At 36.4% G+C, this 20,496-nt stretch overlaps 1 protein-coding gene across 8 annotated transcripts in view; it reads left to right on the forward strand.

Moving 5' to 3' along the window:
• Nucleotides 1-20,496, forward strand: part of SYCP2 (synaptonemal complex protein 2) — a 78,935-nt gene that overhangs the window by 16,890 nt on the left and 41,549 nt on the right. For all 8 annotated transcript variants that reach the window (XM_045053416.1, XM_045053420.1, XM_045053419.1 and 5 more), the window contains exons 6-14: nt 135-159; nt 3,734-3,819; nt 4,489-4,574; nt 4,846-4,880; nt 5,728-5,870; nt 5,957-6,009; nt 7,625-7,670; nt 8,213-8,308; nt 12,455-12,515. In XM_045053416.1, the coding sequence (XP_044909351.1) occupies nt 135-159; nt 3,734-3,819; nt 4,489-4,574; nt 4,846-4,880; nt 5,728-5,870; nt 5,957-6,009; nt 7,625-7,670; nt 8,213-8,308; nt 12,455-12,515 (631 nt within the window). The remainder of the gene's footprint in view (nt 1-134; nt 160-3,733; nt 3,820-4,488; nt 4,575-4,845; nt 4,881-5,727; nt 5,871-5,956; nt 6,010-7,624; nt 7,671-8,212; nt 8,309-12,454; nt 12,516-20,496) is intronic.

A 20,496-nucleotide genomic window follows, 5' to 3' on the forward strand; every position in this document is an offset into this window, starting at 1 on the left:
ATTAATATAATTAGTTAATAAATAAAAGTTAAATAATTACATGGTGAGTTCCAATGTGATCTGTTATTTTAATACTATTTTTAATGGCTTATAAGATAGTAAATTACAAACTAAATATTCACTTTTTTTTTCAGGTCATACATGACATCAGTGATGAAGGTATAATAAGCATTTTACTTCTATTAAAACAATAATTTCCTATTAGAGTTTTAGTATAATTTTGCAATCCTCATAGTATTGTGCTAATATTAGGAACCTACTAGTTAATTTGGGGATCAACAACCTTGTTCTGTAAAGGGACAGGTAGTAAACATTATAAGCTTTATATTAGGACCAAGAAAAAGAAAGTGAGAATATTATATAGCCACTTATATAACAAGAAAACAAATATCCACAGATGTTTTATTTATACAATTGAAAATATTATAAAATTGAGTACAATGTTTCTGTAATAGGTCAACTAATGAGAATAGTACTCTTGAGGGGATGACATTTCACTTAATTACGGTTCAGAGTTAGTGTTTGCTGTTATCAGAATTCATTGCAAATGTTCATTTTTTATGCTTATCTGTAATGAGATTTTATGTATATTGCATTAGAAACTGTCTCTTCATGTAGATAATACCAAATATCAGTTCATGAGCATGATTTTTAATTGAGTGTGTTCATCACTTGGAAAGCATTTGTAGAAGATTAGATTCCTTTCTTAATATTTGCTTTTTAGAATGTCATTGCATGCAGATGAATGACTGTCAACTGAAGGTTAGGTAGACGCCCCTCAATTGCACATTTAAATGGGTTTTGAAATATGGGAATGTCCTTTGCACTTTGTCAGTGTCCAAAAATGCTGCTCAACCTGTAGCTGGAGTTTGGAAAAAATGTACTCCTGTAAATTTGTGTGAGAATGGAGATGTCACTCCTTGTTTTAATTTTTGACAGCCTGGGAAATGTATAAAACAGTTTAGCATAACTTGTGATTCAGATAACCTTAGTTTCATTGAAATGACTTCAGTGAAGTATAAGTTTGTCATATCAGCATGATTTTGCCTTGTAATTTTGTGTCAGATTCATTAAGAAACATCAACTCTGCAGCCCATGCTAATTAATTACAGAAACCATTCAGTGGTAACTGATGTTGGCTAAGTTCATGAGAGTAGAATGAAATTCACTTTGCTACTGCTCGTTCAGTGAAACATGATTGAATCAAATATTTCCACAGAGTCACCTGCTGATGAGTAATACAGCCATACAAAATGGGCAGTGGGGTGGATTTGGTTTGTGGGCCATAATTTGCCAACTCTTGATCTAATGGGACAAAATTTTCAAAATAGAGAACACATTACAACTCATCCTCACTTGTGAGTAGCCCTTTTTTTGTGCCAAGCAATCAGTCCAAATTATTTTATCTCTGTTGGTTGAGGAAGAATTACCTAGGATTAGTCATTGAGGCTGGTGAATTGTTTGTAAATAAAGGAACAATTTGCCTTCAAAACCAAAACCTTTGAAAAGCTCAATTGCTATTTATTTCAATGGTAGTTGATGCTACCTTTTCATTGATTGCTTTGCAGTTGATTTAACAGTCTAGTCTAAATTCTTAAGTTTTTAGGGAAGAAAACCATCCTAAGGCACCAGTGAGTATGAAATAATCAAAAAAATTTTAAGTAAATCATTATATCTTTTTTTTTAAATTTTTTTTTTTTAACATTTATTAATTTTTGAGACAGAGACAGAGCATGAACGGGGGAGGGTCAGAGAGAGGGAGACACAGAATCCGAAACAGGCTCCAGGCTCTGAGCTGTCAGCACAGAGCCTGATGCGGGGCGCGAACCCACGAACTGTGAGATCATGACCTGAGCCGAAGTCGGCCGCTTAACCGACTGAGCCACCCAGGAGCCCCAATCATTATATCTTTTTATCTCATTGAATGATTTTTTTTTTCCTTCAATGTAGTCACTTTGGAAATTTGTATATTTTCTGTTGCAGTATTGCCATTATTTAAAATTATTTTTTGTCTTTGCATTATAAAATAGCATGTGGCAAATTCCTCTGAATATATTTAGTATTGATAAAGCCTGCTCTTTTGAGAATAGGGTTAACTTTTAGAAAAAGCTCAAATATTTAGATCTTTATATCGACAAGAGTTTATGGCCATTATGGAATTTACAGTATACAGTAAAACCTTGGTTTACGAGAATAACTCAGTCCGAAAACATGCTTGTAATTCAAAGCACTTGTATATCGAAGTGAATTTCCCCGTTAGAAATGGAAACTCAGATGATTTGTTCCACAACCCAAAAATATTCATATAAAAATGATTATGATATTGTAATATAGTACAAAATTATAAAATACAAAATATAAAGAAAAATACACAAATGAACCTGCATTTACCTTTGAAAACTTTCGTGGTGTGGATGAAGGAGACAAGAGAGAGGAAGGTAATTGTGTAGGACAGCTTTCGCTATCACTGACTGAATCACTGCTATCTATGGAATCTTTTTCTTTTTGTGCAACTTAATCGAGGAACCTATCCAATGACACTTACTTTTGCCTCCTTTAGAGGATTTTGCAGAAGTGTGACATTGCGTTGTCGTTAAACAGATTCATCGCTTGCACTGCTACAGCCTTATTCGGGTGGAGATTTTCTACAAAATCTTGTACTTTTTTCCACATTTTACACATCTCCCTAATTTCATTTGAGGTGAGGGATTCCTCCGCCTTTTCTCCTCTTCCTCTTCTCCTCCTCCTCTACAGACGAGATGCAGACGTAGACTTCTTAGAAAATCTGCAGTTTTGGCCACTGCATACCTCGTTCGTACTTCTCGATGGTTTCCTTCTTAACTTCCACCATAATCCTCTCTTCTTCTAACCACCTTTCTTTTCAGCCTTTTTCTGCTGGGAGCCATTGTATACGCTCGCCCAGATGTTGACTACAGTATTAATAAACTCTTGCCATATACTGTACACTGGCAATATGGCAGCAGAGGAAAGGATCTATATCTGTAGGCAGCCTGACCTAGAATGAAGCAAAGCGTTCCTAAGCTCACTCTTGCCTGGAAAAGCAACGGACTGTCCTTAGGTGCTTCAAAGTGACAAAAAATACACTAGCACCAATTGTGGGCACCTTCCAATGTCCTGAATAATCACTGATTTCTGCCAAATACCACGTCCTGAAACTGAGCACGTGAGCGTGGGAGATGGTCACCCATGATCCTTCAGAGAGAGAGAGAGAGAGAGAGAAGACCCATTGGCTGGTTGTGATCAGGTGACATTCGGCATCACGTACTACTCGTATTGCGTGACCTTGCTCATTGATCAAGTTAAAATTTACTAGAGATGTTTGCTTGTCTTGTGGAATACTCGCAGAACAAGTTACTTTTAATCCAAGGTTTTACTGTATGACTAAATTAATGAGGCCTGTTTTCATAAGAACTTCACTATAGAAATTTCAACTCTTGAACTATAAGTCAGTACTGCCTGAGGTGCCCAAAAGGAGAAGCTGAATCTGGGGTTTTTCCTTTGCCATCAAGATGAGTCATTCTGTTGAATGGTGTTTCTTCGGAGCCACGTAGCTAGTTCATAGAAGGGGTAGGATTGGATTTCATGTTTTCTGATGCCCATCTAGACAGTGGCCATGTCTGAACTAGTGCATTCTTTCATTAACTCAGATAAGAAAAGACTGTCAGTTAAAATGGTTTAAAATATACATTTATTAATGATTTAACACTTTCAGGTAAAAGGCAAATAGTGGAAAATTTTATACCTCAAATCTGTGTCCTGGTTATTGATTCAAGAGTGAATATTTGTATTCAGCAAGAGGTAAAGTCATTTGTTAGATTTTCTTTTAAACCCCAAAAATGAGAAAGTGAAGAAAATATAGTAGCAATTCATCAAATTGAATAATCATTTTATCTTGGTATTTAATTAATTATGTATTGTATTTCTGCTGTCTTAATTTATTGCCTGAAATGATGAATAAATGTTACCTAAATACTTATTGCATAGTCATAGCCATCTGGGTTTATGTACACATAGCTCAGATGAAAATAAGTTCAACCATCCAGATATTAGGAGTTCTCAGTATTTAAATCTTAAAAATAACCTGTATTATTATATGTATGTGTGTACGTATAGGTAACCGTAAGAACAAATCATACTTTTGCTTCTTTAGTTCTTAAAATAGAGTAATAGAAAACCTATGTCTTATTGCAAAGAGTAGAACTGGACTCATGGTATATTCTGTTTTTGATAAGTGTAGGTATCATGGTATATTTTATTTTTGATATCCTTGTCATGTGTTTTTGTATTCACTGTTTTAGTTTATATTCTTTCCTCCACCCTTCTCTATTCCCTGCATAAAATGCTGTGCTAAATAGGCTCCTAAGTTTGTATACCTAAAATATTTCTTTAAATACTTAAATATACACATGTATATATTTATATAACTGAATATATAAAGTTAATGGATTATCTTTTTTTCTTTTCTAGGCTGTAAAAAAAATGAATGTTATGCTTGACAAAATGCCTCAAGACGCCAGAACAATACTCTCTGACCAAGAAATGTTTATTCTCATGTAATAATTTGTATTATATTGCTTTCATTAGTGGCTCAAGTCAATAATTTAAAGGATATTTTACAAGGCTATAGGCAACCATGAGTTGCATTAATAATTAAAACTGATAAGCTGTTTTAGATTTGTAATATAATTTATGGCTATATGTCCTGCAGAGATCTGTGATACTAGCCAATTGTACATTTTAGTGAAAATTTCCCCCCCCCAAATACATGGGTTTTCTATTTAATTGATACTAGTTTAGTATATGATCTGTTATTTTGGTTTACAGGAGTAGTATGGGAGAAAGGATTTTAGATGCTGGAGGTAAGTATGTTTTTTTCAAATGTTCATATTTGAAATTATTCAAGATTTATTAATAGAATATAATATCTTCTTAGTCAAAATAACATTAACATTTTAATGTAGTGAGATTATGTGAGTAAATTATAAACTCTGTACAATTGAGCAATTTTTAATTACTAATAAGAAATGATCTGTATCTATGGGGCTAAAATAATAATTAAGCATGATAATAGGAGTTGTTAAATATAATTTATGCCTGTTGCAGATTTATGAATAATAATTTAATTTTCTAATAGATTTGAATTACTTTTCCTAAGAAATTCCTCAAATAGTGTTTTATATTTGGAATTGGGAGTTTTAATATTTTGGGGACTAATAAGTTTGTTTTTAAACAATGTGTTTATTAGAAGAACTCAAATTTTCTTTTGTAAGTTTCATAGGAGAACATTTTGATGTGTAGTGATTTACATATAGAACAGACCACTGGTTAAAGTACTTTGGAATAACTATAAACATAGTACAAAAGTAAAAGATTCTGTGATTTATAGATTATTTTATGAGTTATTTTGCAATTCACAACTCTAATAATGGAATGGCAGAGCCTTTGAATATTTAGGAGTTTCTTTTAAATATCCTGTTTTGGGGAAAAGTTTTACTCCTTTTTTCTGCTGGTAAACTTATTATTTGGACTGTGTTCATTTTTGCGATGATGGGATAGATCTAATTCTTATAAAGAAAATGGCAAAAAAAAGAGTGAATTACACTAACGTTTTCTTTCTTTCTCCTGCTTGTTCTAATACCTTATAAATGATGACGTGTGAGCTTCTTTTTCACAATTTCAAATAACATATTAACGATTTTTTTCAAGATTATGATTTACAAGTAGGTATCGTAGAAGCACTATGTAGAATGACTTCAGAAAAACAAAGACAGGAACTTTCATGTCAGTGGTTTTCAATGGATTTTATTGCTAATGCATTTAAAGGAATTAAAGACTCTGAATTTGAAACAGTGAGTAGTATAAAAAAATATCAAATTAACAACAGTTTTTAAAAATCACTCTGCTTTTTAAAAGTCTCTCTTTTTTTTAAAATTAGGATTGCAGAGTATTTCTCAACCTTGTAAATGGCATGCTTGGCGACAAGAGAAGGTAAGCATAATACAGCATTCAACCATTTACTGACAAAGAACTAGAGCTCAAGAGGGAGTACACAGTGTTGAACCTTTAAAATTTATTTGTTGTGTTGGAATGGAAAATGCACAGAGATACTTAAAACAATATCCTATTGTAACACTGTGTAATAAGGTACTACATTGGCAGGCTGAAATAATCTTCCACTGGTCTTGTTTTACTTCGTACTTTTTAGAGGAAACATGCATTTTTAGTTAATATTAATAACTTTGAGTGTTTGAAATTGATTTACTATAATTTAGAATTCCATTTGCATTATTATAAAAATCTAGGTATAAATTTACTTGAGCTACCTCCTTTCTCCACGTACTGTAATAAAAATATACGACAAACAAATACATCTTTTTATAATTAACATACACTAAGGCTAACCTTTCTGAGGTTATCTAATCTCGGGAATGGGCACGAATGAAAGGTAATTATCATAATTACCACTTTTGTTAGTAACAAAAGAATAGTATTTGGAGTTCAGTGTCTTGCACTGTATTTTAGATGCTCAGGATACATTTATTGGATGTGTGAGTTCACATTTACTTTAGGAAACAAAAGACAGGCTGAGGGTTAAGTGCAGGACTCATGCTATTTGGATTTGAATTATAGTTCTCCTCTTCCTATTCTATTGTTGGGCAAAGTACTAAACTTACTTGTCTCAGTTCCTTAGCTGTAAAATTATACTAACGCCTACCTCGTACGTTTGTTGTGAAAATTAAGTTAGATGATCATATGCTAAGTGCTCATAATATTATCTGCCCAAGAAAGCGTTCTGTGAATTCAGTCTTTTTTTTTTTTTAAGTTTATTTATTTATTTATTTTTTTGAGAGCGACCATGTGAGCTTTTGTGGGGGAGGGGTGGAGAAAGGGGGAGAGAAAGAATCCCAAGCAGGCTCCACGTTGTCAGTGTGGAGCCCGATGTGGGGCTTGGACTCACTAACTGTGAGATCATGACCTGAGCTGAAATCAAGAGTTGGACACTTAAACACACTAAGGCGCCCCCTAGGTCATTTTTATCAGCAGTATTATTTATTTCTACTCTTCTTTTCCCACGTAAATCCTATGGGAGCTTCCACTGTACTGAAAGTATCTGCTAAATTAGGAATTTCTACTCTGAGTCGATGGCATGAAAAGTAAATTGGTACACTCACTCGAGTCAGAATGGAAGGTTGAGTAGTATCCTCAAAATAATACACAGAAACAAATTTCCATTAAACTCTTATTTTAAAATGTAATGAAGAAGGATAAGGGTTGGGCGTCTGCCTTCTGCTCAGGGTCATGGTCTTGCCTCTTGTGGCTTCAAGCCTTACGTTGTGCTCTGTGCTGACAGCTCAGAGCCTGGAGCCTGCCTTGGATTCTGTGTCTCCCTCTCTCTGCCCCTCTGCCACTCATGTTCTATTTGTCTCTCTCAAAAATAAGTAAACATTTAAAAAAAAGTAATAAGAAAGAAAAGATGATTTGATTTCAGTCGTTATGCCTACTTCCTGATTTCCTTCTGATCCTAGATATGCTCTCTATGGCTGGTCAAGATTACACTGTGAAGGCCTATTAATCTTTAGTGCAAACTACTTTTTTATTTCAGGGTCTTTACATTTCCTTGTTTATCAGCATTTCTTGATAAACATGAGGTGAGTTTTGAATTTAACATGTTTTAGTTATTGGATGAATTTTGATACCAGGGTCAAGTCAATTACAGCTTATAAATTGACAAGAACATTAAAAATAGTCATAATTTGATCACAGATACAGCTAGTCTAGTCTAGTATTCTGTGTGTGTGTGTGTTTTCTGAAGTGATATGTTTATAGCCAAGGATAACTTAAATAAAAGTCTGTGCTTCGGATTTTCTTTCTTTCCCTTAATCAAGCCCACTAATTGATTTATCATTCATTAATATATTCAGACTGATATTGTTAACCTTTATTTACACTTGGAATATTTGTGATTTCTTAGAGCTCATTTCTGTGTAAAATATTAAAGAAGCATTTCTTTTGATTGTTTCTAAATTGGTTTAAATGCTCTACTTGTCTGCCCTTTATCTTCCTCACCTTTCTCTTTTCTTAAAAACAAACACACAAACAAAACTGAACCATGAACATAACATAGGCCTCATTTTCTGTTGTTGTTTTTAAAATCATAGTCTATAACAGTTTTATATATTTGTTTTATTAGTTGAAAATACCTTCAGATGAAAAACTTGAGGAATTTTGGATAGATTTTAATCTTGGGAGCCAGGCTGTATCATTCTACATTGCTGGAGATAATGACGTAAGCTTTATTCCATCTACCATTTTATATGTTTGTTTATGTACGTCTACAATTTCTTAATTTAAGAATGTGGATTTTTTTTGTATGTTTATTTTTCTAGCTATTTTAATAGATTTTAGTATTAGCCCCATAGTTTTGATGAGCATGGTAACCCTTTAGCAGTTAATTAGAAATGAAAATTATTTCTGATGTTTTATTGCAACAGAAAATGCTAAATTTTAATACTAGTTTTTCAATCTGAGCTTTTCAGAAATAAATTACATGTTAATGATATAACATTTAACATTCATATGAACAGGAGTGAAATTTAGAAAAGACACCAGTTACTCAAATACAGAGGCACTCACTTAAAAATATTAACAGGTAATGACGAGTGGTCTTACACCTTCTAAAATCTTCTGTTTGAAAATAGAGAGGGATTGATTCTTATGGTGGTATTTGGAAGAGATTTACTTCTTTATGTGCTATATTAATAGCTATGTTTAAACTTTCCAGCCAGATGGTATATTTTCTACTGACTTCTTTTTAACCTGAGCAGAATTCTTGAGTCATTGTTTCCAAATAGCTATCCTTAATATTTGGTCCGTAGGCAAGCTTCTAGTCCTAACCATATAGTCACTTCGTAAACATCCAACTAAGAGTTGATCCGCATTTACTAATCAGATGTGGTTGCGGATACTTTAATGAGGATTTAGTCATTTTAGTCTGCTCTTGTAAAATACTGCTTTTTGTTCCAGGTAAACTATGGATAGACCTTAACAAAATGCTCCTGAAGATTTCCACATTATTTCTTTTTATGTTAGAGTATCTTCATAGAATACTTAATTAAAATTGAGTTCCAGATACTAGCACTGCTTCTCAGGGTCACTGACAGTTTTCATTAGTGTAATTATTCTTTTACGGTTTGTAGGAATATTTTTAACTGGATTTTTAGGAATGGGATTTCATTTTGGAAGAAGATAGAATAGGATTGATATAGTCCCTACCTTTACTCAGTTTGATGTTATGGATGATTCCAACAAGAAAATAAGCAATTATAGTATGATACATGGTAGGGATAGTATAAAATGCATTTATAAGTGTTAAATCCTGCTGTGTTCCAGATACTGATCTAGAAATGTAGGGAGATTCTTCTTCCAAAACACATATTCAGAATCCCCTCCTTTCTAGATTTCTGTAGCAATAGTACGTTCTCCCTGTATTCTCTCTGACTTTCTTAGAATCCATACTCTGTAGAGTGGCTGCTTAAAACCCATCTTTTGTCTCTTTAACATTGTATATGAGGGTCTTTATGATCTGGCCCCTGGCTGTTTCTCTGACATCTCAAGACCATTCTCTATGCTTACTATGTTCCAGCCACATTCATTTTTTTTTTTTTTTTCTATGTCTTTAACAAAGATCATGCCCATTTCGGATCTCTCTGCTTGCTGGTTCTTCTGCCTAGAAGGTGCCAGATCTTTGCATCTTAGTTTCTTCCCATTTCGGTTTCAGTACAAATGTTGCTTCTTTATGGAGATATTCTCTGGTAACTCAATCTAATGTCTAAAGTTGCCTCCCAACCACATTATATCACATTGTCTTGTTTTATTTCCCTTACAGTAGTAATTGTTGCTTAAAATCATTTTGTTTGTTGTTTGTTTTCCCCCAACAGAGTATAAGATTTATGAAATCAAGGACTTGTGTCTTCTTATTTATAGCTAATCAAGGACTCAAATTTATTGCAAGAATGAGTGAATACAAAACTCACAGAACTGAAAGATTTATGGTATGGTTAGTACATAGAGTGGAAAGGAGATTGGAAAGAAATAAAGCAGTGTGGAGCCAAAGAAGGGTTACAAGTAGGAAGTGACATCAATTCAAGGAACATTAAGTAAGAAATAACTATGTGCAAGATTTATGCCAGGCACTGAGGCTCACCTTCTTGTTAAAGATTCTTCTGGGGGGGAGAACAGATTAAAAAGGGGCAAGACCAGTGGCAGGAGACCTGTGGTAATGCTGGTGAGAAGTCATGCTGGTGTGATCTTGGAAAGTGACAGTAGAGATGGATGGAAATGAATGGATTCCAGGAAGACTTGAAAAGAGATAGAATTGAGCAGACCTGATTTTTCTCTGGCAAAAAGAGAAAGAAGGATTAATAAAGCTTGAGTGGGTGGATAGAGCTGTGTCACAGGAGGATGCGTTCTGTAGGAGAAATAGGGGGAGTTCAGTTTTGCATGTTTGACATGGAGATCCTTGTGGGACATTCAGCAAAGATGTCTGCTAGGCAGTTGGATATACTGATCTGAAGTTCAAGTGAGGGAAGTGTGCACAGTGGAGATTTAGAAGCCATCTATGTATAGATGATAAACACGATCATGGGATGTAATGACAGAACTGGGAACCACAGATATACGCAGCATAGGTAGAAGGAATGCTAGCCCGAAGGACACTTACAGAATCAGCCAAAAGAGAACAAACTGGAAGGGTGTCATGTTATGAAAGTGAAGAGAAGGGTGTTTTTTATGAGGGTGGAAATGGTGAACAGTGTCAAATCAAGTGTTAACTGACATCAGAACTGGTGATCCGTGAGACAGCAGTTCTATGGAAGCCATGCGGTTTGCGCATTCCTGGAATGTTTGCATGTCTGTGCAAGAAGTCAGGACGCCAAGTCAGGGGAAGGCACAGTAGTCGCTAAAGTGAGATTGGATTCAAAGGAGGGTTTTCGTGAGGTACTTTGTTTTACTTTAAGAAGAAGAGCTTTTCCAAACCGATGGCCAGGATGATAGATTAAATAAAACCCAAGGTCGTGGTGCCTGGGTGGCTCAGTCTGTTGAGCGTCCGACTTCGGCTCGGGTCACGGTCTCGCAGTTCGTGGGTTTGAGCCCCGCGTCGGGCTCTGTGCTGACAGCTCAGAGCCTGGAGCCTGCTTCGGGTTCTGTGTCTCTCCACCTCTCGGCTCCTCTCCTGCTCATGCTCTGTGTCTCTCTGTCTCTCAATAATAAATAAACGTTAAAAAAAAAAAAAAAAAAAACCACAAATAAAAACCAAGGTCAAGAGGAAGAGCATACGATAGAGGGAGGGTAGGCAGTGAAGGTGAAGCAAGATGTGCGTAGCGTACCGGGGCCTGTGGAGGCTCGGCGAGGGCACAGTTGGTTTTGTTATACGAGGACTTGTACTTTTAACCAATATGAAAATGTCCCTAAGATAAAAATTTCTTAAAAAGGAAGGCAGTAAAGCAGGAAGCATCATTTGGAGTTAGAACCTGAAAATGGCCAGCTGCATATGCCTCACGGGAGCAAGTTTTTTTATACCCAGAGAGACCTGAAACTGCTCGGAGTGTCGGGCAGAAAAGACAAGACCGACCCTTTCCTCCCGGCCCTGAGGTTTTGTGGTATATGGGGCAGCCAGCACCGTAGCCAGAGAGGTGGTTGCAGTAGCGGTAGCAGCGGTGGGGCCCTCAGCCTGTGCACCGGTTTCAATCCAGGCCGAGAAGTGGAGGCAGTTAGCAAACAGATGGAGCGTTCAGGTGAATTCCCTAGAATGAATTGTCCCGAACCACAAAAGGACTGGGTCTGTTTTCCTCACCAGATTAGTGGGAGGTTTTCGGATCCCATCTCTTAGCAGCGGAATCTAATTTTTCCTGTAGCTTTTGTGCATGTGTGAAATCAGTGTTACCCCGTTATGCAAATTTTCAGCAAAAGCACTGGGAAGGGAGAAGGGGGAAATATTTCAGCTATTATTCATATGCATTCCGTGTTCGAATCTAAGGACAGTCAATGAGTGGGAATTGATGAATGTGCATGATTTTGCACAGTATTTCAAAGGCAAAATAACAGGATTTGGTAACATTCTTAAAAAGGATATTCTCCAATATATATTAAGGGTAGTTGCTCTTTTTTTTTTTTTTTTTTGTGGTCAAGAATAGAAAACCAGGAAATTACACCATCAAATTTTGTTTTAAAAGTGAACAAGCAGATTAAATGTGGCCTGTAATGTATTTATTACACAATCAATTGATGGAGCAAGAAATAGGTTGTATCAACTGGTTACTTAGTGGTACTTAATAAAAAATAAACTTGATTGTATAACTTAAAAACTGGTGTTTAAAGAGGGTGTAAAGCAGGGGTAAATTATTTATTTATGGTCAAACCTGTTTTTAAATTTAAGGATCATCAGTGGGAAGCAGTGACTGTGCCTGAGGAAAGAGTACAAATATACAGCATTGAAGGTATTAAGCTTATTTTCTACTTGATTCTTATCACATGGCAGTTATATGCTCTCTGGGGTAAAAAAATACTCATGAAAACAAAGTCAACAGTTTCTTGTATTCACATTAATAACAGAATTCCCTGAACCCACATTTCCCTCACCCCCAATTTCCTAACTCCTTTTGGAACTTATTTTTGTTATCTAGTCTAAAACCCATGATCAGTCACTTTATTGTCAATATATTCAAGGCTCTTGCCTTTTCATTCTGTTAGTATGATTAGATCCAGACATCTGGTTCCTGCACTTTTATGACTGGCGTTGTATAACATTGCTGGACAAAGTCCTACAACTTGTAAGACTGGCCCCACTACAGATTCACATATCAAGATATATTTTAGTCATTTCAGTGGGGATGTAGTGGTATGTCATGATAGTCTTTTGTTTTTAATTAAAAAAACTTTTTTAATGATTGTTTATTTTTGAGACAGAGAGAGAGAGACAGAACATGAGCTGGGAGGGGCACAGAGAGAGGGAGACACAAAATCCAAAGCAGGCTCCAGGCTCTGAGCTGTCAGCACAGAGCCCGACGCGGGGCTCAAACTCATGAACCATAAGCCGAGTTGGACGCTCAACCGACTGAGCCACCTAGGCACCCCAGTCATGATTGTCATTAATTGCAAATAACTGGTGACCAGAAATGCTAAGCACTTTTATTATTTTTTTAATTCAAATCCAAGTTAGTAAACCTATAGTGTAATAATGGTTTCAGGAGTAGAAATTAGTGATTCATCACTTAAGTATAACACCCAGTGCTCATCTTTAATGACCATCACCCATTTAGTCCAACACCTCTCCAGCAACACTCAGTTTGTTCTTGGTATTTAGGAGTCTCTTATGGTTTGCCTCCCTGTTTTTATTTTATCTTTCCTTCCCTTCCCCTGTGTTCATCTGTTGTGTTTCTTAAATTCCACATGTGTGAAATCATATGATATTTGTCTTTCTTTGACTGACTTATTTAGCTTAATGTAATACCCTCCAGTTCCATCCATGTTGTTGCAAATGGCAGGATTTCAATCTTTTTGATCTGAGTCGTATTCCACTGTGTGTGTTTGCGCACACGTATACACACACACACATAATAACACACACACACACACACACACACACACACACACACACATAAACATCACATTTCCTTTATCCATTAATCAGTTGATGGACATGCAGGCTCTTTCCATAATTTGGCTATTGTCAGTAGTGTTGCTGTAAACGTTGGGGTGCATGTGCCCCTTTGAATCAGCATTTTTGTATCCTTTGGATAAATACCTAGTAGTGCAACTGCTGGGTTGTAGGGTAGCTCTATTTTCAATTTTTTGAGGAACCTCCATACTGTTTTCCAGAGTGGCTGCAATAGTTTGCATTCCCACCAGCAATGCAAAAGGGTTTCCTTTTTGAACACTTTGGGGTGTTCTCTCGCCAACATCTGTTGTTGCCTGAGTTGTTAATTTTAGCCATTCTGAAAGGTGTGAGGTGGTATCTCATTGTGGTTTTGATTTGTATTTCCCTGATGATGAGTGATGTTGAGTCTTTTTTCATGTGTCTGTTAGCGATCTGTATGTCTTCTTTGGAAAAGTGTCTATTCATGTATTTTGCTCATTTCTTCACTGGAATATTTGTTTTTTGGGTGTTGAGCTTGAGAAGTCCTTTATACATTTTGGATGCTAAGCCTTTGATACATCATTTTCAAATATCTTCTCCCATTCTGTCACTTGCCTTTTAGTTTTGTTGTTTCCTTTACTGTGCAGAAGCTTTTTATCTTGATGAGGTCCCAGTAGTTCGTTTTTGCTTTTGTTTCCCTTGCCTCCAGAGACGTGTCTAGTAAGAAGTTGCTGTAGCTAAGGTCAAAGAGTTTGTTGTTTGTTTTCTCCTCTAGAATTTTGATGGTTTCCTGTCTTACATTTAGGTTTTTTATCCATTTTGAGTTTATTTTTGTGTGTGGTGTAAGAAAGTGGTCCAGGTTCATTCTTCTGCATGTCGCTGTCCAGTTTTCCCAGTACCACTTGCTGAAGAGACTGTCTTTTTCCATTGGATACTCTTTCCTGATTTGTCAAAGATTAGTTAGCCGTACCTTGGTGGGTCCATTTCTGGGTTCTCTATTCTCTTCCGTTGATCTATGTGTCTGTTTTTGTGCCAGTACCATAGTATCTTGATTACAGTCTTGTAGTATAGCTTGAAGTCTGATACTCTACATGGAAAACCCAAAAGCCTCCACCAAGAAACTGCTGATACTGATACATGAATTCAGCAGAGTAGCAGGATATGAGATCAATGTGCAGAAAGAAATCAGTTGTATTTCTATATACCACTTATGAAACAGCAGAAAGACAAATCTAGGAATCAGTCCCATTTACAGTTGCCCCAAAACCCATAAAACACGTAGGAGTAAACCTAGTTGAAGAGCTAAAAGATCTGTATGCTGAAAACTATAGAAAGCTTGTGAAAGAAATTGAAGAAGACACAAAGAAATGGAAAAACATTCCATGCTCATGGATTGGAAGAACTATTATTGTTAAAATGTCAGTACTACCCAAAGCAATCTACACATTCAGTGAAATCCCTATCAAAATATTACCAGCATTCTTCACAGAGCCGCAACAAACAATTCTAAAATTTGGATGAAATCGCAAAAGACCCCAAATACCCAAAGTGATGTGGAAAAAGAAAACCAAAGCTGTAGGCATCACAATTCCGGACTTCGAGCGCTTTTACATATGCTTGGTTGTCATTCATATATATTCCTTTGTGACGTATCTGTTTAAATATTTTGTCCTTTTTTTTACTGGGCTGTCTTTTTTTATATTAAGTTTTTGGATTCTTACAAATATTGTGCATACCAATCCTTTGATAGATACATATGTGTATTCTCTCCCCATCTGTGTCTTGCTTTTTAAGTTTGTTAATGGTGTCTTTAATGAGCAGAAGTCTTTAAGTTTACAGTCCACTTTATCACTTTTTTCATTTGTGCTTATAGCTTTATGTAACTTTTGCCTACTACCAAATCATAAAGAACTTTTGTTTTTCTGTCAGAACTTCGTGGTTTTAGCTTTTATGTTTAGGATTATGATCCATTACAAATTAATATTTGGTTCTGGTATGATACAGGAGTTGAGGTTCATTTTTATTTTTCTATGGACATGCAGTTACTTCTAGGCCTATTTGATGAAAAGGCTTTCCTTTCCCCACTGGATGTCATTGATTCCCTTCTTGAAAGTCAGATGACTGATAGAAGTTCACATCTTATTTCTTAAAGCCGTACTCCATCCCACAGATCTATTTTCCGTTCACTATGCCAGTCCCACACTGTTTTAATTACTGTAGATTTTTAGTTAGTCTTGAAATTGGGTAGTACAAGTCTTCTAAAATTGTGGGTTCTTTTTTTTTCAGGAAATTCTAGATCTTTTGTATTTCCATATAACTTTTAGAGTTGACCTACTACTTGCTACAAAAAGCCTGCTGGATGTATGATTGCGATTGTAGTTTGAGAGGGAGAGAGGCAACATTGTGACAATAGTACGTATTTCAGTCCACAAACGTGGTATATCTTTACATTTATTCAGGTCTTTAATTTCGCTCCACAGTGCTTTGTAGTTTTCAGTGTAGAAATCTTACACACCCCTTGATGAACTTATTCCTGAGTCTTCAATCTTACCTTATATGATTGTAAATGGGATGAATCTTTAATTTCATTTTCCAAATATTTTCTATTAGTATATAAAAATATAACTGATTTTGCAATACTTGCCTCGTATCCTACAGTCTTGCCAAAGTCACTATTTAGTTGCAGTGGTTGTAATGTGGATTCCTGAGGTTATTCTAGGTAGTCGGTCATGGTATCTGCAGATAGAGATAGAGTTTTACTTCTTTCTGACTCTAAGGCCCTTCCTTAACTAACTTACTTCCTTTATTCCTCTCTTCCTCCATTCCTCCCTCCCTTTCTTTTTTTATCCTGCTTTTATTCTCCCCTCCCTCCCTTCCTTTATTCCTCCCTTTGCATTATTGCAATGGCTAGAACTTCTAGTACAATATTGAATACAAGTGGTAAAAGTGGTCATCTTTGCTTTCTTCATCATCTTTGCTTAAGGAAGAATGTTGAGTATTTGACCATTAAGCATGACGTTAGCTGAAGGTTTTTGTAGATAAACTTCCATCGGGTTGAGGAAGCTGGTGAGTCTTCACATGTATAAACACACATTGAAACCATTAGGGTATTCAAGTTAGTAAATATATCCAGTCTCCCTAAATGTTCTTCATGCTCCTTTTTTTTTTAATTTTTAGGGGCACCTGGATGGCTCAGTCGGTTAAGCATCCGACTTCAGCTCAGGTCACAATCTCGCGGTCTGTGAGTTCGAGCCCCACGTCGGGCTCTGGGCTGATGGCTCAGAGCCTGGAGCCTGCTTCCAATTCTGTGTCTCCCTCTCTCTCTGACCCTCCCCCATTCACGCTCTGTCTCTCTCTGCCTCAAAAATAAATAAACGTTAAAAAAAAAGATTTATTAATTTTTCATTTTTAGAGAGAGAAATAAAGCATGAGCACGGGAGAAGGGCAGAGGGAAAGAGAGAATCTCAAGCAGGCTCTACACACAGTGTGGAGCCCAAAACAGGGCTTGATCCCGTGACCCTGGGATCGTGACCTGAGCCAAAATCAAGAGTCAGACACTCAACCCACTGAGCCACCCAGGCACCCCTGTGCTCCTTTTGATCCTTTCATCCCGTCTCCTACTCTGTCCCCAGAAAGTCACTGATGTTTTCTGTACCTTGGATAAGTTTACATTTTCTGCAGTCTCTATAAATAGAATTATACAGCATGTAGCAATTTTTTCTGGCTACTTTCTTTTAGTAATGCATATGTATATACATACATACTTGTATCAGTATATGATGTATTTATGTATACTGTCTATGTAATATATAATATACAAAGTACACATGTAGAAGTATATATTCTACATATTTTACATGACCTATATTACACATAATATATACATTTACATAGGACATATTTTGTATATACATTTGTATTTTTTTTTATTTAGCCACATCACATGTATCAAGAGTTTAATCCTTTTTATTGCTGAATGGTATTCCAGTGTATGGTTTTACTTCAGTTTGTTCCGCCCATTCCCCTGTTGATGACTATCTGGAGTGTTCCCTGTTTCCAGCTATTGTAAAATGCTACTGAAAATATTCATGTATAATTATCTTCATGTATGTGTGATTATATATATGCTTTTATTTCTCCTGGCTACATACCAGGGAGTGTGATCAAAAGCACAGGTATAGGTTTACCTTTTTCAGAAACTTTTAGACTTGTCCAAAGCAGTTTTATCATTTTACATTTTTACCACCAGTGTGTGAGAGTTCCAGTTGTCCACATCCTTGACGACACTCCGTAGGGGTCAGTCTTCCCTCCTTGCCGTATTACGCTGCCGGGAACCTTCAGTACCATGTTGAGTAGAAGTGATGGGAGCCTGTGTCTTGACCTAGCTTCTGATGTTAAGGGGAAAGCATTTTTTTCACTATGACCTATTTACGGTGACACTTTTTCACGTGTACCCTCTATCAGACTGAGGAAATTCTCTTTTATTCCTAAGCTGCTGAGAGCCCTCCTTGATAATAAAGAATGTTGGGTTTGGGGAAATGCTTTTCCTGCATGTGTTGATATAATACATGGTTTCTCTTGTTAGGTTCCTAATAGAAATACATTGATTTTCCAATGTTAGACTAACTTTGCATTCTAGGGATAAACCCCACTTGGTTTCGGTACGTATTCTCCTTTTCTGTATCATTGGCACTGATTCCCAGAAGTCAGGCAGGAATTTGATGTTCTGTATGCTAGGTCTGTGTCTTTCTGTGGCAGAGTGCAGGCAGTGTTACTAGCCTCACGGAATGAATTGGCAAGTTTTCCATAGTCTTCAGGTTTCTTTTTTGTTTTTAAGTTTATTTATTTTGAGAGTGGGCACAAGCAGAGGGGAGCAGAGAGAGACAGAGAGAGAGAGAGAGAGAGAGAGAGAGAGAGAGAGAGAGAGAGAGAGAGAATCCCAAGCAGGCTCCATGCTGCTGGCACAGAGCCTGCCCGGTATGGGGCTTGAGCTCACGAACTGCAAGATCATGGCCTGAGCCAAAATCCGGAGCTGGACACTTGACCGACTGAGCCACCCAGGCACTGCGTAGTTTTCAGTTTTCTACAAGAATGTGTGTAAAATTGGTATTCTTTCTTTCTTAACTACTTCCTAGTATTTGCACCTTTCTTTGTTGTGAAGGCTCTTAACCACAAATTCAGTTTATTTAATAACTAAGGGGTTTTTCATGGTACCTATTTCTTCCTGAGTAAACTGATAATTTGTGTCTCGTAATCTCTCCATTTCATCCATATTGTCAGATTTATTGGTGTTAAGTGGTTTATTGTGGCCCCTTCCTGTCTTTACTGTCTGTAGACTACAGTGATGGCCTCTCTGTCACTTCTGGTGTTCATAACTTGTATCTTTTTTTCCTGATGAGTCTGATGAAAGGAGAGTATCGATTTATTGATATTGTCAAAGAACCAGCCCTTGGTTTTATTGATTTTTCTCTTTTGTTTTCCTGTTTTCAATCTTGCTGACCTCTGCTCTCATGTTTCTTGTTTCTTTATTTTCAGCTTACTTTAGTTTTAATTTGCCTTTCTGTTTCTGGTGTCTCAGGGTGGAAGCTGAAGTCATTGATCTGAGACTGTTTATTCTTCTAGTATAGCCGTTTCAGCTTTATTGTATTGTACTTTATGAAGATGCTTTTAAAATTTTTATTTATGTTTTATTTTAGAGAGGAAGGGAGAGGGGCAGAGGAAGAGAGAGAGAGAGAATCCCAAGCAGGCTCCATGCTCAGTGCAGAGCCTGATGCAGGGGCCCAATGTGGAGCTAGACACAGGGCTCAATCTCACGACCCTGGGAAGATGACCTGAGCCAAGACCAAGAGTCAGATGCTCAACCGACTAACTGAGCCAACCAGGTGTCCTGCCATTTACAATTTACAGCTTTAAATTCTCCCCGAGTACTTCCTAGCAGCATCCTGCAAATTACCATATGTTGTATTTCCATTTTCATTAATCTGATTCTTTAAGATTTTTCTTTTGATTTCTTTTTTGACCCATAGTTTTATTTAGAAATTTTTTATGTAGAGTCCATGTATTTGGGATTTCAGAGATAACTATTTCATTGTTATTAGAGGGCATACTTTGTATGACTTGAGAATCCTTTTAAAAATCTCAACACTTATTTTATGACCCAGCATGTGGTCTGTAATGATAAATCTTCTGTGTGCACTTGAAAGGAATGGGCATTCTATTGTTGGGTGGGAGGGTGGGTTGACAGTGTTGTTTGAGTCTTACATATCCTGTTCATCCGCTTGTCCTGTGTTACTGAGAGGGGGGTATGGAAGTCACCATTGTAATTGTGATTTTTTTCCTGTTGAGTTCTATCATTTTTTGCTTCAGGTATTTTCACTCTCTACGATTAGTTGTATAAACATGTAGTAGAATCTTTTCTTGTTAAATTGACCCCTTGATCTTTATGAAATGACCCTGTTCTTCCTGTAGTTAAATTCTTTGCTCTGTAATCTACTTTAATATTAAGATACCTTCTCCAGCTTTCTGTTGGTTAATTATGGCATGGCATATCTTTCTTTATTTTTAACTCATTTTTGTCTATTTAATGTGGGTTACTTGTAGGCATCATATACTAAAGGCATTGTTTTTTAAATGCAATTTGACAATGTCTGCCTTTGAATTACGGTGTTTGATGTGATTTTGAATACGCTTTAAATTTACCAGCTAGCTCTTGTTTTTTCTCCCTACCACTCCTTCTGCCATGTTTGTTTTTCTCTCTTTCTTCTTTTGTATTAATTGATTTTTCCAGTGATTTCATTATGTCTCTTTTGTTGGCTTTATACCCCCTTCAGTGGTTGATTTGG

This window comes from Felis catus, chromosome A3, assembly GCF_018350175.1.
Source record: "Felis catus isolate Fca126 chromosome A3, F.catus_Fca126_mat1.0, whole genome shotgun sequence".
Taxonomy (NCBI): Eukaryota; Metazoa; Chordata; class Mammalia; order Carnivora; family Felidae; genus Felis; species Felis catus.